Source organism: Sinocyclocheilus grahami, unplaced genomic scaffold (genome assembly GCF_001515645.1).
Source record: "Sinocyclocheilus grahami isolate Dianchi unplaced genomic scaffold, SAMN03320097.WGS_v1.1 scaffold54.1, whole genome shotgun sequence".
Taxonomy (NCBI): Eukaryota; Metazoa; Chordata; class Actinopteri; order Cypriniformes; family Cyprinidae; genus Sinocyclocheilus; species Sinocyclocheilus grahami.
The window spans coordinates 3,807,553-3,832,850 of NW_015505233.1; the positions used below are offsets into that span (position 1 = coordinate 3,807,553).

The window sequence follows — 25,298 nt, forward strand, 5'->3', positions numbered from 1 at the left end:
GTTGGTTTTCAAAAAACACAATGGCCCAACACCAGCAGATGACATTGCACCCCAAATCATCACAGACTGTGGAAACTTAACACTGGACTTCAAGCAACTTGGGCTATGAGCTTCTCCACCCTTCCTCCAGACTCTAGGACCTTGGTTTCCAAATGAAATGCAAAACTTGCTCTCATCTGAAAAGAGGGCTTTGGACCACTGGGCAACAGTCCAGTTCTTCTTTTCCTTAGCCCAGGTAAGATGCCTCTGACGTTGTCTGTGGTTCAGGAGTGGCTTAACAAGAGGAATACGACAACTGTAGCCTTGATGCCTTGACACGTCTGAGTGTGGTGGCTCTTGATGCGTTGACATCAGCCTCAGTCCATTTCTTGTGAAGTTCACTCAAATTCTTGAATCGATTTTGCTTGACAATCTTCATAAGGCTGCGGTTCTCTCGGTTGGTTGTGCATTTTTTCTTCCACACTTTTTCCTTCCACTCAACTTTCTGTTAACATGCTTGGATACAGCACTCTGTGAACAGCCAGCTTCTTTGGCAATGAATGTTTGTGGCTTACCCTCCTTGTGAAGGGTGTCAATGATTGTCTTCTGGACAACTGTCAGATCAGCAGTCTTCCCCATGATTGTGTAGCCTAGTGAACCAAACTGAGAGACCATTTTGAAGGCTCAGGAAACCTTTGCAGGTGTTTTGAGTTGATTAGCTGATTGGCATGTCACCATATTCTAATTTGTTGAAATAGTGAATTGGTGGGTTTTTGTTAAATGTGAGCCAAAATCATCACAATTAAAAGAACCAAAGACTTAAACTACTTCAGTCTGTGTGCATTGAATTTATTTAATACACGAGTTTCACAATTTGAGTTGAATTACTGAAATAAATGAACTTTTCCACGACATTCTAATTTATTGAGATGCACCTGTATATTCCCATGGAATGATAAATGAATACACTATGAATCAGAAAGACCTTTATTGCCAAGTGTGTTTACACACACACAAGAAATCTCCCTTAGTGTCAAGAGCTTCCAGTACAGAAAGTACAAACATCGTGTAGACATACATATAATTGAAGGTAATAAAAACACTAATAATAAAGAGAATTGACAATAATAATATAGAGAAAAATAAAATGTCAATAGACAGAATTGTGAATGTGTATGTGTTATTTACAGATAAGTTTCGATGAGTTATTTACAGATGTACAGTACTGAGGTGCGTTATGTGTTGTTCAGCTGGGATATGGGGGGAAAAAACACTGTTCTTGTGTCTGGCAGTTTTGGTGCTCAGTGCTTTGTAGTGCCGGCCAGAAGGAACAGTTCAAAGAGGAAGTGTGCTGGGTGTGAGGGGTCCAGAGAGTGATTTTACCAGCCCTTTTCCTCACTCTGGAGGTGTAAATATCTTGGAGACTGGGCAGGGGGGCACCAATAATCCTCTCAGCAGTCCTGACCATCTAGTCTCTTGATGTCTGATTTGGTTGCTGAGCCAAACCTGAATGAATGTAAATATGCATGTAAATATAGCCCCAAATGTACTAAGCATGAAGGGAAGGGGACTGGAAGGGCAGAGTGTTTAGTGGATGAGTGGCGAGGGATTACTGTAATTCATTTTTGATGCAGGATGCAGATGTTCTGTGTGCTAATCGCAAATTAGAGCTAATCCCAATAAACAACATATCAGACAGAATTACTGCCTGCATCATCTGCAGTGGGCTCCACTTCACTGTGGTGTGTGATTTACATGTTTACTTGCTGAAAATAATCTGCCTGTTTGTGGTTTTGTGTCCATATCTTTCATATCACGCCTGTTCAGAGATACTTTCTTGTGATACATATAATTCATACAGGCTAATTGCTCCATATTTTTTATTTTATATTATAGCCTATTTATATTATTATAATATTATATTGTATACACACAGTTGTATGGGAGAGTCAGGATAATTTTAAACATTTTTGCTTGTGTTAAATTATTCATAATAAGATAATGTTATATTTTCATTATTATATTATATTATATAGGTTCAGTAGCAAATTTCATTTTTTTATTATGTATTTAAAAATATTATTTAATATGGTATGTTTGTAATTACAGTAGGCTATATATGATATAATATTAATGTTTTTACATATGTTATGTTTATATATTATTATATTATTTATATATAATATAATTTAGAATTTTATTGTATACATATATTCTCAGATTATGAAGCAAAGGGTTTAGGTCTGATTTATTTCATTTATTGCACTTTGCAGCCTTCTTTCATATGGCCACTAGATGGAAGCACTACACGATCAAAACATGTTCACCTGTTATTGCATTGTAGATCTTTATAGACATTGTGCATTTTATGACCTTTTTAGACTCAGGACAGCAAAAAAATATACAGTAAGTTATATATAGGCCAGGGGTGCCCAAACTCGGTCCTGGAGGGCCAGTGTCCTGCAGAGTTTAGCTCCAAACCTAATCAAACACACCTGAAGCAGCTAATCAAGGTCTTACTAGGCATACTACAAACTTAAAGGCAGGTGTGTTGAGGCAAGTTGGAGCTAAACTCTGCAGGACACCGGCCCTCCAGGACCGAGTTTGGGCACCCCTGATATAGGCTATTATATGTCACCCCATTGATCGCAAACACAAAACAATATTACTATAGAGGTTTAGTGTATTTGTTTACCAGTTGAGGTGAGTAGCCTAGCCCTAGCCTATGCACAGGTGATTCTGTATGACATTAGAGAAAGTTTAGCAGCCAAACCACGACCATTACAACATGGTTAGAGCATGTGCTTTAGTTATGCATTAAAATGCCAACTGGTCTTGCTTCATCATGTCAACTTCACCAGGGAAACGCTGAACCAGATCAGCTTTGTTCAGTGATTCCACAGGGCTTGCCAAACGACTGCTGTGCTGTGTGCCAAATGCACATCTGCATGTTTGGAGCTCTCTGCACCACTAAGCTACTTACAAATTAGCAGTGGACGTAATATTTTCTCTTCATCATTATCATAAACATCACAGCTTTGGTCTCTGCCAATCGCTCACACACACGTGCACACATGGAAAGTACAACAAACAGGGCTAATTTTTACAACTGGTGCTTGACTCCGAATCATCAGAAAATCTCCTGTGTGGGGTTAAAGGGTTAGTTCACCAAAAAATGAAAATTCTGTCATTAATTACTCACCCTCATGTCGTTTCAAACCCGAAAGACCTTCGTTCATCTTCGGAACACAAATTAAGATATTTTTGATGGAATCTGAGAGCTGTCTGACCCTCCATAGACAGCAATACAACTGAAATGATCCCAAGTCCAGAGACGTAGCAAGGAGATCTGTAAAATAATCCATGTGACATCATGGGTTCAACCATAATTTTACGAAGCTACAAGAATTCTTTTTGTGCGCAAAAGAAAAAAATAACGACTTTATTCAACAATTCAAATGAATGAAGGTCTTACGGGTTTGAAACACATGAGGGTGAGTAATTCATGACAGAATTTTCATTTTGGGTGAACTAACCCTTTAAGCCTATAACCAGAACAGATGTTGAAATGGGATTTAATTTTTTATTTTTTATTGTTATTATTTTGTTTTCTGTAGATCTCTTGGAATGCTAAAACGTTCATTTATTATCAAAGACTATAGAATACCCAAGATATGTCACTCACACTGTTTTGATTGGGGGAAAATGCAACGCTCAATATGGCCGCTCTATCGAACGAAGCCCCGCCTTCTGAGCAAAAGAGCCAATGGCTAATCGGTAAAGTCAGCGCGTCACTGCAGATGCCGTTAGAAGTCCCGGTTGAGACTGCGGTTAGGACTGTGCATTGCGCACTCTCTGATCTAGCCTGAAAAATAAGCTTTTTTTAACGCCATTTGAGCAAAATAAACAACTTGTATGTTACAGTTATTGTCAGATTTCATTGGTGATTTCAAATATGAAATTTAATCGTAAGCTTAGTGGACAGTTTTGGAGAATTTGATGTTTCCCCATTCAAAGAGATAGGAGCTGCACTTGCATGCCGAGAGGCGTTTCAAAGATGGCCGCAGAGTGACTTGACTTGCCTTAAGGGACTTTGTTTATTGTGCCATTCCATTTCTGGAATGCTTGACTCTGATTGGTCAATTGCGACATTCAGTGGTCTATCAGACATAACAGGGGCTACTGTTAGGAAAAAAACAAACAAACAAACAATCACACCCTGTCATAAGGCACACCCTGTGCTTACAGATGTTTATGTAACTCTTCTTTGGTATGCCCTAAAATCAGGTTATTTATTTTGTTTTTCATTAATGGCCATTTTTAACAGTAGGCAGGATAATCTTTTTGTCTAACCCTGGGCATAATAGTTTAAAAAGGACCCATCATCTATAATTGTTATTTTGTTAAGGGCAGTTGGCACGAAAGATTATTGGGATCAGCAGTGATTGATAATATTTTAATAATTTAATTCCTATAGTCCTGAGCTTGTCTCAGGCTGAAGTGTTTTTAATCTCTGTTTTCATGCCCCTCTCCTCTGTTAATCTGTTTTTCTATTATTCTCTTTAAACCCCTAACAAAACAATTGCTTTTCCTAATGTCATATTATTGAGATTACCTTTAAAAAAACAATATATAGGGCCTACTATCAAATTGTTTACATACCATACCCATTACCAAATTACAGTAAATTTCATATAAACTTTATCCACCTCATTTTTAACTGTACAAAAACATAGACTAGATATCTATAAAATCTATGTACAAATACAGTCCGTTAAGTTGTTTTATATTGCTAACTTGCTATCATATAATTTAAATTTATCATCGTAATCATAAACACATTGGTTTGTAGCGCAGACCGTTTAATTTTTTTTTCTTCTTTTTTTCACTTTTTCCTCCAGTTATTTATGCGACTAATGAATCGGAAGTCTTACACATTCATAGAAAATAAATTATTTCCGCGTTGCAAAATAAGGTGGATACTTTTATAACATGCCAATGCATGTTAATACATGTAATAATAATAATAATAATAATACATTTTTTGTTTGTTTACAATTATTTCTGTTTATATAGATTATTCCAGATTTGCTGAGTTGTAAATTGCTTTTAAAACAAAGACATTTGTGTACAATTATTGAATATGATAATTATGCTATGATATTAGAGCTAAGCCTTTGCAGTAAACAATTGGATAATGAAGTGATTTTATAATGTATAATGATAAACAATATAGTAATATAACAAAACACTGTGTTTCCTTTGACCATGTGACTTTAAACATGGAGATCTAAACAATAACTCTCTAGAATATAATTTTAAAAAATGACCATGATTTTGTAGATCTGCAGGTGATGTTTTTGCAATGGTGCATATCTGCAGAGCCTTTGTTGAGCTTGTTTAAATAAGAATATTTGGGCATGGATTATAAAAGCAGGCTGACATAAATGAAAGATGATTGGGCTGTTGAGTAGTGTGACAGTTTCTGGGAAACAAACTGCTTAACCTTGTTGTTGTTTGGCTTAAATACACTTTTTTCCAGATGGTAGAAGTGTTAGACCATCTAACAGGTCAGCAGTATCTATACTGGAAGACATCTGTATACTGTTCTCATGGCTTTTACAGCAACAAGACTGGGACCAGTGATGAAATGAGCCAATTTCTTAAACATATTCCTTCTGTGTGACAAGTCAAGTTAATTTTTGATTACATCTTTTTAGATCTGGTGTGCTGAAACAAAGAAACAGAAGGCAGGAATCAAAAGCGTAAAATATGTTTTATTTTTTTTGTCATGATGTGGATTTGTTTTTGCTGGTATTATATTGCTCTGTTGATGACACTGATCGATGCAAAACATTCATCATCACAGCAGGTAAAGTGCTTTAGAATCCTTTCTGTTCCCCAGACACATACCGTATTACAATAGGGAAATATTATGACATTCACAATAGTGGTGAACAAGTGGTCACCCTGCAGATTTTTTGACAGAGAAAAATAAAGAAAATGTTCAAGAAAAATAGGGTAACTTATTGTAAATCAGATTTATGGATAATTCCCATGAACATAACATAAAACATTATTTAACACTTTTTACATTAATCATTTTTACACATGAAAGATCAATAATTCGGAATAAAACATTCTCTAGTATTCAAATATTTGATAAACAACTACAAAAAGTCCACAGGAAAGCTGACGAACAAAACCATTGTCAAAAGGTGAGATACTGTATAAACCGATAGTCCTTTATACTGTACGTGGTCTTTAAAATAGTCCATATTCATTTGCATATTTAACTCTCAGTCTCAGAATCACTGCTGTCTTCTGTGTGAGGTGGTGATCTTTTCAAAGTGCTTTTACTCTCTTGTTTTGAAGTGCTGGACAGATCTATTGCCATGTCTTCTGAGTCGTCTGCTCCATTGGCTCCACTCGACCACGTCGTGTCGCTGTCTTTCACCTTGTGTTCCTCCGAATACGAATCAGAGTGTGTTGATTCAGGTGTGCCAGGAGGCTTTTTTGCAATTTCCAGAGACTTTTTATGCATTCCTGAAAGAATAAAATGCAGATGCAATTAAAAATTGACCTTAAACAGCTGAATGTTTATAGCTGGATTACAAAACAGCCCAATTCGTGAACATTCAAGTCTATACTTTTAAGTGTAAAATATGGGCAACACCAGACAGACATTCACAAGACACCTCAGCTATGTATTCAAGTGATCAAATACATATTTGAGTCTTTGAGTACTAAATAGCAAAACCACCTGCTGGCTCACCTAGAAGCCAGGGAGCGCAGGAGCCCATCATGCCATTCTTGGCCGAGTTGATGATGGATTCTGGAAGTGGAATGGAGTGACGGACCATGGCACCATACAGCCCATATTCCGCCATCACGCTGCTGCGGCCCCAGCACTTCTCCCTTTTCCTCCACTTAGCACGGCGGTTCTGAAACCATACCTGGACAAAAACAAACCTGGGCATTAGCTGTTGGAAAGAAAGAAAAAGAGAGGGAAAAACTGTGAAAATCATCCAACCTGTATTCTGTCCTCTGGTAGCTCTGTCTTCATGGCCAGCATTTCTCTTGCGTAAACATCTGGATAGTGTGCTTCATGGAAGGCTTTCTCCAGATCCTCGAGCTGATGCGAGGTAAAAACTGTCCTGAAAACGAGATGTATGGTTGATCAAACAAATCACTAAATCCTTACAGATTAAACATTTAACGTAACATTTAATTTCAGTACATACCTGTGCCTTCGCTTCTTCCTCTTTTGTGAGTTCCCTGAGTTTTTGCCATCATTGCGATCCCCGGAAAGACAATCATCATCTGTAATGGAAAAAAAAAAAAAAAAGTTAACAAAAATAAAAATCCTTGAGAGATTAACATAGAATTCATAAATTGGGTCAAGGGAACACAATGCAAATTAATAAATAAAAAGAATAAAAAGTGACTAAAAATAGATCAAACAAATCACTAAATCCTTACAGATTAAACATTTAACGTAACATTTAATTTCAGTACATACCTGTGCCTTCGCTTCTTCCTCTTTTGTGAGTTCCCTGAGTTTTTGCCATCATTGCGATCCCCGGAAAGACAATCATCATCTGTAATGGAAAAAAAAAAAAAAAGTTAACAAAAATAAAAATCCTTGAGAGATTAACATAGAATTCATAAATTGGGTCAAGGGAACACAATGCAAATTAATAAATAAAAAGAATAAAAAGTGACTAAAAATGTACACTTTCAAGTAACATAAAATGTTCTTTAATTTAACAGGTTTTATTCAAGTCAAAATATAATACGACTGAATCTAAAGCGTATACTATAATAATTTTATACTATTTATAAGAGTAGCCTATTATACTATTATTTCTGATTCCATCAAATCAGTAAATAAAATCACAAAATTATCCGTTAATTTAAAACTTTCCATTGCAAATAGAGAAACGCCGATTTCAGGATCAGTTTCAGCACCAACTTCTGTGAACAGCTCTTCCGCTCATTCAATGATCAGATAAAGTCATTCGTACCGGAATAGGCGTCCCGTTGCTGTTCTAGATTCTGCATGAAGTGGCTCTCTGTCCGTGACTGCAGGAGCGGGATGTGGCTCGGGAGAAAACACGGGGCCCCGGGGGGTTGTTGAGCCGCCAAACTGCAGAGAAAACCCAAGCCGAGCGGCAAAGAGCCTCCCGGGAAAGCAAATCCTCCGAGCGCCGCGCTCTGCCCCTCTCCATTGGCCCCTGCGCCAGAACCGGACTGATGCGGCTGGAGATCCGACTCCAGACCGAGCAGGTCTGTGATCGCGAACCCTTTGGACCTAAATCCAGATCCATTGAGACGTGATTTGTCGATTCCAAATGAGGGATACAGTTTAACCTTAGGTTTTTCGTCTAAAGCCTCTTCTCTTCCCGTCATGGTGGCAGTTTGTTTAATTCACTTTCTCTCTGAGGAGGTCGTGCTGGTGGGACAGTTACGCGCTCTGGCGGGACCATTTATCCGTCTGTCCAATCCAGCACTGTCCAATCAGATTCAACGTCAGATATGTCAACCATGAAGAGGCGTTTCCCTTTTTCAATCACAAAGGATTAATTGCCACCAATTTTCCCTTTAATCCGATAAGGATTTTCCTCCTCTATTTGAATTGGTCCTAAGTAGTTTTTTTCCCCTTTAGATGGAAGATTTCACTCATATCCGCAGACTGTAACGCGACGAGTTGTGGCTTATTGAAAATGTTTAATGCGTGATATTTCATTTGGAGTCAGAATATAGGCTAAATTAATTAGTAAAGAGAAACCAGAACGAGATCAATATTTAAAATTTTAGTGACTTACTATCTAGTCTTTCGTGATTATTTCTTTATCATTCGATAGCCGTAATCTAATTCTAAATAATGTCTGAATTACTACTTGCTATAATAATTAGCCAAAACTGAGACAGAAAATATATTCTCTGTAATAAAATAAATAAATAAATAAAAACGTAATTTCTCCTCTAAATATAACCATAATTAAATCATTATCATTAAATCAAAACCCCTAATTATTATTGCCAAGCACTGGACTGTTTGCTTGTAAAAAAAAATAAATAATAATAATTATTCTCAATTTGCCGTCTTTGCTATTTGAAGAATTTATTTCCTTAAAGTTTCCTTGAAATTATTCACTTAAAAAACGCATTAAAACGAGCCAGTTATTTTCATAATGCAAATCGACAACAACGGCAGCATTAAAGACCATGAGTTTAGGTTGGTGAATAATAATAATAATAATAATTAGTAGTAGTAGTAGTAGTAGGCTAGTAGTAGTAGTATGATTATTATATTTATGATAACATTGCCAACATTTTTATAAATTCTATAAATTCTTCTAAACTATAATGTATCATCTATCAACTTATTACTCAGTTATGACTTAATTAGACTGTTTTAGTAGGCTATATTTAAACTTAAATGTTGTTTTAACATTGAGAAATTTAAACCAATAACGTATTCGATCTAGCATTTAATTATTCAAGACCAGAAAACAGCTAATCAACTTTTGACAATGAATAAAATGCATTTATGTTTTTAATATTTGCAACATGATTGACACGTGTCCTCGTGCATAGTTTCACTCCACCAAACCAGTGTTTGAGAGTCTCCTTAGTTAGATCATAGCCTATTCCCACCTTCCACCAAATTTCCTGGAAGATATTGGAATAAAAAACGTAGTTTCTTGACGTGTTCACAGAGAATATGCTTTATTTCGTCCATTGAATTATTATGTCAGCAATGAGGGGAGATGAAGCTCTTTGAGCGTAAAAGATTTTGGAAAATGAGGTCAAAGTTACGGTAATGCTGTCAGGTCGACATGATGTACAGTAGCAGAGGCCAGGTGTTTCAAAACAGGGGGGAAACGGGCAACATCTCAGCCAGTCTGTTTAAAAAAAAAGAAGAAGAAGCAATTAGAGAAATCGTCTTACAGGAGATAATTAAACGAAGTCCATTAAATTCGTTTACAACATTAATCTGTCATATAAAGAGCTCGACTCTAAAATCTGCTTTTAGGGCCCGTTTCCACCAGGACGACATCCAGCTTTCTAACTGGCAGTTAAGAGAGCTGCTCTACATAATCCTCATAACTGTAGCCTAATGTAAAATCAGGTTAACTAAAATGAAATGTGATCATACAGGAGAAAAAGGAGGGAGAGAGATCATTAGTGATCACGCTGAAGAATAATCTTTGGACATCACGTTTATTTTCTTATTCATCTTCTTCTCAATAATAATAGGCTAATAATTATTATTATTATCATTATTGGAGCAGAAGCAGTAACAACAATATTTTGTTTATATTGTTTGTAACTTAGCAAATTAGGAACACATAATGAACGAATGTGATTTAATTTTATTCTTTCTTAAATCAATCAACAAAATTCCAAAATGTTCTTGTTTATTTATTTGCAGACATTATTTCACACAATTGCATTATGGAATGTACAAAACTTGTGTTGCGTGCTAAACACTGCATTCTTTCCTGAAGCTGTTTTCTCCTTTTAAACGCAAGCCCTTAATTATTATTGTTCTTTTTTTGTGCTTTATTTAGCCTGTAAACTATAGGTTGATTCCTTAATAGCCTACTACTTAGGCCTATACTGGCCAACAGGTTGCAGTTTAATACTCAATAAATAGCCTTGTAAACCGTCAAAAATAAATAAATAAAACAAACAAATGAATAAATATTAAAAATCAATTATTGTTAAATAATTCGGAAACCATTTCAGTAACGCATCTTTCAGAGTAAACAAAAAACGTGACCGCTGATTTCTGGTCCTGCTTTTGTTTTTAGGCAGTCCGGATCAAACACAATTCAACGGAAATAGACGAATAAAACCGATCCTTCAATAGAAATCGTGGCGCTTAGTAACTGAAGCGAACAACACACTTAAACTGCACTTGCGGTAAAGCAAGGAAATAAATGATGTTATTTTAAGGGCCAGATTACAAGGCTGGGTTTCATGGTGTCATCAGATAGGATAATCCTGGATTAAACTAATCAGTAAATGTTTCTCCGCTCATTATTTTCCAGAGAAGATTTCCAGCCGATTCCCCACCGCCAAGATTATTAATCTCTTAAAGAGCGTAACATCAAAAAATCGCTCTTTGCTCTAATTTTCTCTGGCCGTGGCGCGCGGCACACGGAGGTTGTTTGACTAAAAGACATGCCACGTGCCCTAAATCTGAGCAGGATCCCGCCACTGGGAATAGCAGCAGCCCCGCACCCGCACGCGCACTCATCACCCACCCACCTAAGAAACTAGCTGCCAGCAGAATGGCTATTAAGCAATGGGATTTCATACAGATTTAACATTTAATGTGATGGGGAAAAAATAGTTTTTAGAAGTTAAACGAGGTTAAAAAAAAAAGGATTTCCCCCCACAAGGACAAATGTTTGGTATGCACTGCAAAAATTATTTAATGTTGTTTTTGCAGTTTTTTTTAAATTTGTGTGAAATTTACTAGCAACGTCTAAGTAGCCTACATTTTTTCAGTTTACTCCAGAATAAGGACCACAGGACCTTCAAACGTTCCTTGAATGGCTTTAGAGGAACAAGATTTCTCAAAAACCTAATAATGTCAAGGATGCTTTTTGTCACTTTACAACATTGGGCAGATGTTCAAATCTAAATCTAAATCCAAATCCTCGATTCTTGGGTAGCTGTGTGTGTGTCTGTGCTCAAGGGTCGGAGGTTTTATGTGTTTGTTGTGCAAACATCTGGGCCTTTAGATCTCCAGATGTTTTACCCAGTCTATTAAGATCCCAGCTGATTTGTAATCAACAAGAACATGACACACCGCTACTTAAACTCAATCTGACCAATCGTCAGTGTGCAACAACTTCCCATCACTCTGGCCCTCATTGCTTTTCAACAACACTGGATGATCCCTCTAGACAACTTGTTTAAGGTCCCACAAATATGCTGCGAGGATCACTTAGTAGTCTAAGAAATTCAGTCGGAAGAAAGCTGCACCGTCAAGGTCAGCTGCACATAAGCTTCATCCTGAAACAGCAAACAAACAAGCTGTAAACCAGCATCCTATTTGTCCCAAACCAGGACAAAATAAAGCGTATATTAATTGTAAGCAAAATGAAATGCCCTCATCCCAACCCTATATAATCTTTTATATAATAATAATAATAATAATGAAAAACCGATGCAGATGTCCATTCGGCTGCTTTCAAACATGCAAAGGGAGACCAGCCAGATAATCATTTTGCTGTATTAGAAGAGAACAGGCTTAACAGCATTTGTGCACAAAATTTCGAACTTACTAAGGGCAACGATTTGCGTTTTGACGGGGTAATATTTTGTAAGCTGCTGATCGTTTTTTTGGAACGTATGCCACATTAATGCCGTGAATTGTAATCACACCAGAGAAGCATTCATCCTCGAGTGGTAAATAATTTATGTTGAGATTAGGTTTTTGCATTCTTAGCTCCGCTGGCAGCTTATCCGTCGATGCACAAATCTATGAGATTTAGTAATTCATTTTCACTGTTTTTGAAATTGGTTTGCTTTTTGTTGATTCACTATCCTTACATTCACTCTAATAATTGCTCGTCTGCGCCTGATGTTTATTTTCATTGGATCTTTCCAGTTTTCTGGGTGAAAAAAGTCCAGTGTTATGAGCCACAAAACCCTGCAAGGTTCAAACATGCTCGAATGAATTGATTATGCTCTTTTAATTTGTTTCACACATAATTAATAACAGTAAACAAATTTGTAAAGGATTACTTAGAGAGATAGTTAACCCAAAATGGAGCATTCTGTCATCATTTACTCACCCTCATGTTGTTTCAAACCTGTATGACTTTCTTTCTCCTGTGGAACACAAAAGAAGACATTTAAACAACACTAAACACTATTGACTTTAATTGTATGGGGGGGGGGGAACAATTTTTAGCAAAGAAAGAAAAGAAAGTCATGCAAGTTTAGAACAACACAAGGGTAAGTAAATGATGACAGAATTTAAATTATTGGGTAAACTGTCTTTTTAAATGTGAATCAACGCATTACAGATTTGTATGGTACTGAAAACCTTATGACTTGTTGATCAGTATTAAATGTGTTTCTTGCTACTGACAAACATCTTTAGAATCTGTTACCAACCACTGAGAGCAATAAAGGCAAAAAACTAACACACACCCACTCACACGCTCAAATAGATGCATTGTGCGAGGACGTGTGCTACAGAGAGCGTGTGAGGCGTTAGGACGCGGTTTTCTCTCTCCCTGGGGAATAAGTACAAAAGCATGGAAGAGCCCACCTGGGACTAAGAGAGCCGGGTTAATTAAAAACCTTCTGCACACACACTCATATTCACACACAGACACAGAAGGGATATCAGAGGTCATCTGATCAGTTACACTCAAAAGCAAAGAGAAATTGGCCAGTCAGTTAGAGCTATGAATCACTTATATTATGTGAATTTGCCCTTTGGGAAGGCACTCCAAATTAAGCTAAACTGCTGCTTTAAAATTGATTTTTCATTTATCCCATGCTGGATAATACTAGAATGTAGGTTAGTAAAGTGCAATGTGACTAGTTATAGAAAATGTTGCAGACTTTAGGGGTTTCATTAATAGTTTGGTCACACTTCAGTTTGGGGACCAATTCTAACTAACTACAAATTTTGCCTAAAAAAACTCCTAATTTGCTGCTTATTAATAGTTAGTGAGGTCGCTGTTTAGGTAAGTTTAGGTATAGGATTGAGGGATCTAAAATATGTTCATGCAGAATAAGGCATTAATATGTGCTTTATAAGTACTAATAAACAGCCAATATGCTAGTTATATGTATGCTAATAAACAACTAGTTAATAGTGAGAATTGGTCCCTAAACTAAAGTGTTACCAATAGGGTCATAGACCTTTGAGTGTCTTTTTAGTTTGTCTTCCACAGAAGAAAGAAATATATACAGGCTTGGAACAACATGAGGGTGAATAAACTAAACTAAATGGGATAGTTCACCAAAAATTTTAATTCTGTCATCATTTACTCACCATCATTTTGTTCCAAACCTGTATGACTTTCCTTCATCTGTTGAGCAAAAAGATATTTTTAAGAATGTTGATAACCAAAAATCTGGTTCCCATTGACTTCCATTGTATGGACAAAGCAAAAAATGGACATCAATGGGAGCAGAAACGAAGTTTGGTTACCAACAAAAATTAAATAAAAATATTCTTCAAAATATCTTCTTTTATATTCCACAGCAGGAAAAAGCCTTATGGATTTGGAATAAATGTTGACAGAATTTTTATTATTGGGTTGACAATTCAAGATGATTTCAAATTACATTTATTAAAATATCCTTCAACAGAATCAACAAAAGCTTTAATTGTTTAAAGACAAGGCAATTTGGCAGATGGGAAAGGAACTGTTTCATAATTTGAATCTTGAGTGTTTACGTGGCACATTGTAAATGATAGCAGTAATTGCTATAATTCTGTATCCAGACAGTGATTATGTCCTGGGTCATCTTCAACAATGCCCTAAACACCAGACCCAACTGAGTTTGTTTTTAATTGTTTAGCTGGTCCATTGTTTATGCTAGATAAGGGGGCAACAATAGTCTGGCCACGCGTCACCCCCTCCAATCACACCCCATTCACCGCCTCTGGCCCACTAATTATTCAAAAATGCACATTTATGCAAATAGTCCTCCTTGTAGATTAACCTAATTCAGTGATGTAAACAATGGGTAGTCGTGGGATTAAAGTTTTGTAAATTAGTCAAGACCACTAATGATCTCTGATGTCTGTAAATCTGGGGTTTTTTGGTCTTCTTAGAGTTTTATAGTCTTGTGGTAATCTCACGTCTGAAGTGAGGCCACGCCACGCAGCGCGCAAGACATGTTACAAATCTGTCAAAAGCATAAACAATGTAACTACACTCGCCGTTATGCGTAACAGTTTAGGATTACAGATTACTAGGGGATGCACAGTGTCAAAGGCATTTTATAAATATTGTTAAACCTCTATTAGCCTTCCTTTGCATTTATATGCAAATAAGCCACGTGCCATCCGAACAAAGCTAGATCCTGGCAAGATGCTAGTTTTGGAATTTAAAGGGTTGGTTCAAGATTATTCAGTCATCATTTAAATACCCTTGTGTCGTTCCAAAAAGAAAATATTTTAAAGAAGCCTGGGTCCTAACAACATTGGCCCCTTTCATTGTATGTACAAAAAAAAAAGTTTTCTTATTTATACAAATTTTTTTAAATTTAAATATCTACTTTTAAATATACAGTATTATCAATATATAACAAATATATCCTTTTTATTTATTTTTATATTGCAACATATGAAAACATCATAAGTCAGACTTAGTTTTAATCCTCTGGTCCAAGTGTCCCATCTTCAACACTTTCGCTAAAACTGCACAGCTTGGGTCACACTTGATCAGCAAAGCTTTGTGACCCTGATATAATTAATGCACACATTCAATAATGGAAAGTTTCTTTCTGCAAATATTCATATTAACCAAATAAATTTTGACACTACAGTATGTCTGTATTTTACTGCCTGTATTGTCTGGGGTCAGAAAGATTTTTGAATGATTTTGACAGCTCTTATGCTCAGCAAACATGCATTTATTCAATAAAAATACAGTGAAAACAGTACTATTGTGAAATATTATTAGTTTAAAATAACTGCTTTCTATTTTATATATATTTAAAATGCCATTTATTACTATGATGGCAAAGCTGAATTTTCAGCAGTCATTACTCCAGTCTTCAGTGTCACATGATCCTTCGGAAATAATTCTAATATGCTGATTTGGTGCTCAAGAAACATTTCTTATTATCAATGTTGAAAACAGCTGTGCTATTTAATATTTTTATATGGAAATTGTGCTTTTTTCAGGATTTTCTGAAGAACAGAAAGTCATTGAATCTTGAATTTATTTGAAACAGAAATCTTTTGTAACACTATAAATGTCTTTATTGTCACTTTTGATCAATTTAATGCATCTGTGCTTAATAAAAGTATTAATTTTCTTAAAAAATACTGACCCCAAAAATTTGAATGATAGTGTAAACATATAGCTATCAGATGATTGACTGTAAAGCTATACATGCAATAAAACACAGTAGCTTGTTTTTGGAAAAATAAATGTAGTTTAGTTACATCACTGCCATTAGCTACTGGTTACTAGTTACCAGACACTTGACTCATAATTTCAGACAAAAAACAAAAACAAAAAAAAACTATTGGGGGAGGATAAGCAAGAGGGTCAGACAGAAGAAGAGAAAAGATAAAGGTTAACAGTAGGAAGCACGATGACCCTAACCACCAGTTGAGTGCTGGGTTTGTGTAATGATGTCCACCTTTGTGTGTCTTGTTCAGTTAGCTTAGCTAACAAAGACACTATTCACACGCCATCACAGGCCTGTCTGACTCATTTAACCTATTAGACAGTGATCACTCTCTTATTCTTTCTCCCACTCCTTTCCTTTCCCCCTCACTCCTGTCTTGCTCTCTCTTTCTTTCTCTTTTATTCTCCCCACCTCCTTAAAGTGTGCTAATTAGCAGGAATCAGGTCAATTAAGAGATGGGGGCTCATTATGAGGCCGTGATCAGTGACACATTGTTCTGTCCAGACAACCAACCGTCACTGTCCATGGAGAAAAAGAGCCAATGCACACTTTACCTAAATTCTGATTCTGATTGTTCAATTGTGGAAATCTGCAGCTGGATATTTTCATATAATGACCATGACCCAGGCAAATGATTTCTGTGCTCTTGTGTCACATTGGAAAATGATATCAATTCAAATCAATTTTATTTTTGTTTTCACTGACTGCACATTATTCCTTACTTATCCTTACCGCTGTATCTAAGTGATGACAAATCTTTCACAAATCAAAAGTTTGGGGTCAGTAAGGCTTTTAATAAAATATTAAATAAATTAAATATTTTATTCAGCAAGGACAGATTATATTGTTCCAATGTGTCAGTAAAAACATTTATAATGTTACAAAAGATTTCTATTTCAAGTAAGTGCTGTTATTTTGAACGTTCTATTTATCAGAGAATCCTGAAAAAATATGTATCGTGTTCCATAAAAATATTAAGCAGCACAACTGTTTTTAAAATTGGTAATAATAAGAAATGTTGCTTAAGCATCAGATCAGCATATTAGAATGATTTCTGAAGGATCATGCGACACTGAAGACTGATGCTGAAAATTCAGGTTTGTCATCGCAGGAATAAATTATTCAAACAGAAAACAATTATTTTACATTGAAATGCTATTTCACAATATTTTTGTTTTACTATATTTTTTTATCAAATCCATTTCTTTGCATTTCTTTGTTCAAAAACTTAAAACCATATGGAACTCAAACCTCTGAACAGTGTCTTTATGCAAAGTTATACATATTTTACCAGTTTATGTTTCCTGGAAATCAAACCCATGACCTTAATGGTGCCAGCTGCATTTTTCAAATGAAATAATCCTGTTCGCTTCTCATGGGTCACAGTAACCTCATATTTTAGAGGCACAAACTGGAAGCGAACAAAGTAGTGGTGTGGCTTTAAATTTTGCAACACAAGATCAGATGAACTAAAGATGTAGAAACAGATGTAGATTGAAATAACACGTGTACACTTTCGCCATATTAGAAATTTGGAAATGCTGAAATTAATTCGACCTAACGCACCCCCTGTCCTCAATGGAAGGAGAGGAGGGGTTTAGCTTTAACTGGCACAGGACTTTTCTGAAAGTGATAGGGAGAAATCATAAGAGTATTATAAAAGAACAATGAAAACAAAATCTGCCTTTGATTTGAATAATAGTTGCGATATTAAATCGGACGAAGGGATTATTAAAAGTGGAGAGACTATTGTCCTTTATTATGTCCATCTTAAAAATAATCACATATGTTATGAGGCATATGGTTCATATCTGGGTGGAGGGGAAAGGAAAGAGCAATCTTGCACATGGATTACCAACTATATTTCCAAGTATCTTTTCTCACAACGATGATTATAGTTCAACATTATAATTCAACATCCACCACGTTAATGACAGAAAGAAAACTGTCTTTAACTGTTAGGTCACAATGTAAGTATTTAATTCTCATGTGGAGGGGTTAAGAAATATATTTTCACATTTATATTTATATAAAGAGATAATATATTTTCTAAATAATTATATGAAATCACCTGTCTGAGGGTTGCAAGATACAAGAAATCTTATGGAATTAAAAGAAAATACACATTAACTCCATTAATTAGGGAAACATGGCGCTTGATGAAGTGCCCTAAACCCTGTGGCGTTTGGTGCTGAGTGGCAGATGTCATGTGTAACATTCAATAACTAACCTTGAGGAGTGGGACAGCCTTGCAAGTTCCTAGCCCTTGTCAGAACATCTCCCAATCTGGCTCCAATCTGTCACAGGGATGCAGAAGTGGAGCTCCATGAGTGCACAGGCTTCCATTTCCCCAAGGCCATCCCATCCGCCTCATCCTCATACTGTAAGCCCTAAAGACTATATTAAAAAAGATATAAAAACATATTTTCTTCAAGAATGACAAGATAACTACTATTACCATTGGATTAAGAGCCTCAAAATTCACTTAAGGTGCCTTTTAAGAACAAATATATGAAAAACAATGGATATATTATATGGAAATTAACAATGAATATAAAACGAAGAGGCTTGGAGTGATGACAGTTTTAAAATAAAAAATATCTGAATAGTAAATACGGCATATAGGTGTGTTGCAAGTGAATTCTTGCATTTAAACCAACCACAACCCATATGTATGAGGTCATACTATACATTCAGCTCATTTTCTCAGCTAAGTGCCATTACCCATAATCCACCATAAGCAAGGGAGAGTGCCTGTCCTCATGGTCCTTTGAGTCCCTCTCACCCTGCTTTACCACCAACCACCATCCACTCACCCGCCGCAGCCACCCCACCCTCTGCGGCAGCAGGATTAGGCCAAATGAGGCTAAGAACAGATTGAAAAAAGGAGGAAAAGGAAAATAAGAAGAAAATCGGTTTTAAAAATGCAAACATTGATTCATAAGATGACAAATGAATTATCCTGTCCTCTCATTTGAGATCAAAAGTTCAGTATGTGCTAAACAAACACAACTTTAAGTGAACCTTAAGACACTGCTTATTCTTTACACTTCAAACTACATGTATTTATTTATTTGTTTGTTTGTTTGTTTGTATTTTGTAACTAATTTGTATAATAAAGGGTTAAACTTGTGTATAAACAAAGGTTAAATTATAGCAAAATGAAGGTCAAATGAACTCTGCAGAAAATAATGATTTATTAAACTGGGAGAAAACATGACAATTAGGAAATATCGCTCTATACCCAGTGGGGTCTTAATCATTGGAAATGATTATTGAAAATTAAAAACTAAAATCTGATTATATATGTAGGCTAAATATATGATTAAGCAATATATATATATACATATACATATGTAGTCACAAGTCAGTCAATTAAAATATTTAATCACGATTAATCACAATTCTCAGAGTTAATCGTAAAGAATGTGCTTCTGTGGGGAATTTTATTCGTCTCTTAAAAACTGAAAAGTATTTTATTACCGTTAAGATGTCCTTCATCCGTAACGCAATCACTGACCGAAATCGCTGTTGTTTATATATGGTGCGTTATGTTTATATGTCACTCACTACAATGGACTTTATGAACCCAAAAACATCGATAGAGTTCCGCCAACCAGCGTTTACATGACGCAGAATAAAATTAAGTTATTGTAAAACTTGTTAATCGCGTTAAACGCGAAAAATAGGCTACGGGCAAAACCTTTAGAATTAATCGGGTGTCAACGCGCCATTTTTCCACAGCTCAAAATATTAAGTAAAGAAGAATCAGAAGACTGTTTGGAGAATAAATCTGGTTCCTCCTCATGTTTCCAGGGAGGCAGCACTAGTTGTGGCACTGGTGAAGACGCATGACTATAGTGCGGTCTGCAGGGTTGGCATGAGGATGCAGTGGGGCATGCAGATATGGCAGCGGTAGAGACCCGTCTGTCTCCCTCCCTGGGGCAAGACAGGCACTCTGTGGCTAATTTTGCACATATGCTCGATGACAGGCAGCCGGCGTCCTCTGCAGCTGCCAGCATAGAGAGATGGTGATCAGGCAATTTATGATTTTTTTTTTTCTTGAAGGACATTCTGTTGTGGTTATAATTTTGCTAATATAACATGGGCCGTGAAAGATATGGCTTCAAAACAGGAGAAACTGAAATACTCACACTGGGTATAGTGATTTTTATGGCATACTGCAGCTAAGTTTTTTAAAAATTAAATTGATCCTAAGTGAAAGTAACATTGTAACTAAAAAAATGCTGTTTTTTATTAATCAAACTTTCTGTTCATCAAAGAATAATGAGAAAAATGTTTCCTGTTTTCAAAATTGATAATAACAAATGTTTCTTGAGGACCAAATCAGCATATAAATATGATTTCTGAAGACTTCGGACTGCTGAAAGATTGGCCATCACATTTTAAATGTTTAAATTTGATTTTAAGGTATATTTAAATAGAATGGTTATTTTAAATTGTAATAATATTTCACAGTAGTTTTATTTTGGTGAACATAAGAGACTTCTTTCAGAAACATGAAAAAAAAAATCTTACAGACCCCAAACTTTTGAAGGCTACAATAGTACCATAAAGTATTGCATTGTATTAATATCTATGCATTGATAATAACTTACTTTTGTGAAACATTTTTCTTGAAATGTGTGCTTGTATCTTGCTCTAATAATTTAAAGTACAAGAATGCACCAGTGATCTATAATGTATATCCATTTTGTTCAAAAGAATGCTTGAATCTGAAGTCACCATGGAAATCATTTTAGATATTTTTGTACAGTTAAACATATAACAAGCACTATCATTTGATAGACTAAAGGCCTGTACTTCAGCAGATTCTATCACGGCGGCACTCATTAGAAATGTCAGCATTATTTAAATATAATTTCATGACAATGATAAAGAGTATCTTATTGATGGAATATCACTTAGTTTTACGGCTTATCTCATTGCAGGCCAGAAATCCAAGTTAACACGGATTAAATTGTCAAAGGGAAGACATCAGGAGGCAGACATCTCTATGAGTTAATCTTCTCACCCACTAATGAGTCTTCTACTGGATTGCTTAAATTAAAAGCAAATGTGAAGAGTGATTTGGCAGGCTTGCTGAGAGCCTGTCCCACTAAGATGACAAATGAATTATCCTGTCCTCTCATTTGAGATCAAAAGTTCAGTATGTGCTAAACAAACACAACTTTAAGTGAACCTTAAGACACTGCTTATTCTTTACACTTCAAACTACATGTATTTATTTATTTGTTTGTTTGTTTGTTTGTATTTTGTAACTAATTTGTATAATAAAGGGTTAAACTTGTGTATAAACAAAGGTTAAATTATAGCAAAATGAAGGTCAAATGAACTCTGCAGAAAATAATGATTTATTAAACTGGGAGAAAACATGACAATTAGGAAATATCGCTCTATACCCAGTGGGGTCTTAATCATTGGAAATGATTATTGAAAATTAAAAACTAAAATCTGATTATATATGTAGGCTAAATATATGATTAAGCAATATATATATATACATATACATATGTAGTCACAAGTCAGTCAATTAAAATATTTAATCACGATTAATCACAATTCTCAGAGTTAATCGTAAAGAATGTGCTTCTGTGGGGAATTTTATTCGTCTCTTAAAAACTGAAAAGTATTTTATTACCGTTAAGATGTCCTTCATCCGTAACGCAATCACTGACCGAAATCGCTGTTGTTTATATATGGTGCGTTATGTTTATATGTCACTCACTACAATGGACTTTATGAACCCAAAAACATCGATAGAGTTCCGCCAACCAGCGTTTACATGACGCAGAATAAAATTAAGTTATTGTAAAACTTGTTAATCGCGTTAAACGCGAAAAATAGGCTACGGGCAAAACCTTTAGAATTAATCGGGTGTCAACGCGCCATTTTTCCACAGCTCAAAATATTAAGTAAAGAAGAATCAGAAGACTGTTTGGAGAATAAATCTGGTTCCTCCTCATGTTTCCAGGGAGGCAGCACTAGTTGTGGCACTGGTGAAGACGCATGACTATAGTGCGGTCTGCAGGGTTGGCATGAGGATGCAGTGGGGCATGCAGATATGGCAGCGGTAGAGACCCGTCTGTCTCCCTCCCTGGGGCAAGACAGGCACTCTGTGGCTAATTTTGCACATATGCTCGATGACAGGCAGCCGGCGTCCTCTGCAGCTGCCAGCATAGAGAGATGGTGATCAGGCAATTTATGATTTTTTTTTTTCTTGAAGGACATTCTGTTGTGGTTATAATTTTGCTAATATAACATGGGCCGTGAAAGATATGGCTTCAAAACAGGAGAAACTGAAATACTCACACTGGGTATAGTGATTTTTATGGCATACTGCAGCTAAGTTTTTTAAAAATTAAATTGATCCTAAGTGAAAGTAACATTGTAACTAAAAAAATGCTGTTTTTTATTAATCAAACTTTCTGTTCATCAAAGAATAATGAGAAAAATGTTTCCTGTTTTCAAAATTGATAATAACAAATGTTTCTTGAGGACCAAATCAGCATATAAATATGATTTCTGAAGACTTCGGACTGCTGAAAGATTGGCCATCACATTTTAAATGTTTAAATTTGATTTTAAGGTATATTTAAATAGAATGGTTATTTTAAATTGTAATAATATTTCACAGTAGTTTTATTTTGGTGAACATAAGAGACTTCTTTCAGAAACATGAAAAAAAAAATCTTACAGACCCCAAACTTTTGAAGGCTACAATAGTACCATAAAGTATTGCATTGTATTAATATCTATGCATTGATAATAACTTACTTTTGTGAAACATTTTTCTTGAAATGTGTGCTTGTATCTTGCTCTAATAATTTAAAGTACAAGAATGCACCAGTGATCTATAATGTATATCCATTTTGTTCAAAAGAATGCTTGAATCTGAAGTCACCATGGAAATCATTTTAGATATTTTTGTACAGTTAAACATATAACAAGCACTATCATTTGATAGACTAAAGGCCTGTACTTCAGCAGATTCTATCACGGCGGCACTCATTAGAAATGTCAGCATATTTATTTCTGCTCTAGTCTAACCCTAACTAAAGTGATGGTGAGAGAGTCAGAGAGGATTTGCTTTTAGTTGGGATTCTCCCTGTTTTTGTGATTTACGGAACATTTCCTTCAGATTAGCCAGCCCACGCAGAGCACATTAACTAAAGTAAATTTATTTAAATTATTCCATTATTATTATTATAATTTCCCTTGTCTGCTCTCAGAAAAACATTATATAATGAATCAAAAAAGGCATTAGCTCCTTTATCCTTTTATATTCTGTCTATAAAAGGTAGTATGTTGGTGGATGAGAATTGGATTTGAACAGGCTAATGCCATCCATAACAAATGAGACTCTGGATGAGGTTTTAACGTGCAGCAGAGCATCATGGGAAATCTCAGGGCTGTTACCTTCACTGAGGACAAATGGATCTTTTTTTCTCAAAAACCATATCATGGTGCATTTCAAAAATAATTATTTGATAGTTTTTTTGTTTACTTTTCTGAAGTTTTACCAACATGCAACTTTCAGGAACTCTTTCAGAAGTGAATGCATCTTTATGAAGCTTTTAAGATTTTTTTTTTCAAGCTGAAGCGTACGAAAAGTAAGATTGGATAAATGTGGGGTTTTTGATAGTCATGAACTATTAATTAACTAGTTCACCTTATTATTCTGTGAGATATTTTGTTGCAATGAAGATAATTTTTTAATGTTGCAAGTCTTATTTGACTCTTAGTTTATAATTAATAATTAAAGGAGCCCGAATGATCTCATATAAGGTTACATCAACCTTTTTATGCAAGTAATGGTGGTTAAAGCCTTGCTTTCAGAATGGGTAGTTAAAAATCTCTCAGCATGTTTAAAAACATCTATAATACTTTGCCTTAATCAGAAAATACGGAAAGACAGGCTGTGACCCCCCCCCCCCCTCGCTCTCTTTACATACACTCTTTCACATACATGTATACACGTGATGCTGTATAAAGAGGATTATTAGGAAGGATTTAGAGCAGGATTTTATTCACAATAAGTATATTAGAATAATTGTTAATCGATGACTCCTATTACATCTCTTAAATCTTCAGTTGGATTACAAGAACATCTGGACAGCGAGAAATGTCTTCAATTTATCCTCAAATTATTGTATATATGTAGTCCACGCAGGACATATATACAGTATGATTAAATGTGACCATACAAGGAGGTTTGTTTCTGTTCAGTATGTGGTGGTACAGTTTGGGTGTAATTCCTTTTGCGTCAATAGTCTCTGCTCATTCTGTTACAACAGTGATAGATGGTTTCTTAAGAGCCCAAAATGAAAGTATTTGAAAAGACAAAAAAAAAAAACCATGACCTAATCCCATTGGATTATTTACGCTGCCTTCTACACGATTAAACTACAAAAATGAAATTAAAATGTGTGTTCAATAGGATTTTCAGGGAATTTCCTGCAATGGTGCTTGAAAAAAATACACTCTGATAATAAGGAACAATAACTAATAATGTTACAGTAGATCTAATGTTATTTTGCATGCTCTGGGGTCTTGTATTTTCAGATTAACAGAGCAAGATTAAATTATTGTTTCATTCTAGGAAGATCTTAGATTTCATATTTTTTGTGTTTACATTAGACCTGAAAAAAGTAATCTATGATATTACAAAACAGAACAGTCTGTAATAAAGAAATCCATTTAAAAGACTTGTGTGTAAATAGCAGATTTATGTACGTGTTTTGAATGCCACTGAATTAAGAGAAAAATAAGTTTGCATAGGATAAATATTCAAATGTGCTATTTAAATATGCAACATGCACATATAAGGAAATCAATTCAAATATAATTTAAATGTATTTAACAAATTTAGATTGCCACTTGTTTTACTTGTTTTAAAAAATACAAGGCAGGTTAATAGGGCAGGGTGTTTGGGATATATCAGTGATTGTCTGTGTATTTCCACCCATTTTACATCAGCTGAGTCCAAGTGACTGGATTAGTGGTTTTACTATAGAGCAGGGATCCTCAAATCTGGCCCACAAGATCCACTTTCCTGCAGAGTTTAGCTCTAACCCTAATCAAACACACCTGAGCAAGCTAATCAATGTCTTCAGGATCATTAGAAAATCACAGGTAGGTGAGTTTGATCAGGGTTGGAG

At 35.4% G+C, this 25,298-nt stretch overlaps 1 protein-coding gene and 1 long non-coding RNA gene across 3 annotated transcripts; both read right to left on the reverse strand.

Moving 5' to 3' along the window:
* Positions 1–5,752: 5,752 nt before the first annotated feature.
* LOC107583698 (visual system homeobox 1) lies at positions 5,753–8,450 on the reverse strand. 2 transcript variants are annotated; one of them, XM_016269984.1, is made up of 5 exons: positions 8,007–8,450; positions 7,502–7,580; positions 7,013–7,136; positions 6,755–6,935; positions 5,753–6,525 (listed from the first exon to the last, which is right to left on the reverse strand). In XM_016269984.1, the coding sequence occupies exons 1-5, from the start codon at positions 8,389–8,391 to the stop codon at positions 6,272–6,274; spliced, it is 1,023 nt and encodes a 340-aa protein (XP_016125470.1). In that variant the 5' UTR covers positions 8,392–8,450; the 3' UTR covers positions 5,753–6,271. The 2 variants fall into 2 exon arrangements, with proteins under 2 accessions (XP_016125470.1, XP_016125469.1); XM_016269983.1 differs by having other exon boundaries at positions 6,743–6,935.
* Positions 8,451–18,438: 9,988 nt separating this feature from the next.
* LOC107583699 (uncharacterized) lies at positions 18,439–19,850 on the reverse strand. The gene is made up of 3 exons (XR_001609059.1): positions 19,600–19,850; positions 18,841–18,982; positions 18,439–18,513 (listed from the first exon to the last, which is right to left on the reverse strand). It is a non-coding gene; the product is annotated as an uncharacterized lncRNA (long non-coding RNA).
* Between the last annotated feature and the right edge of the window lie 5,448 nt (positions 19,851–25,298).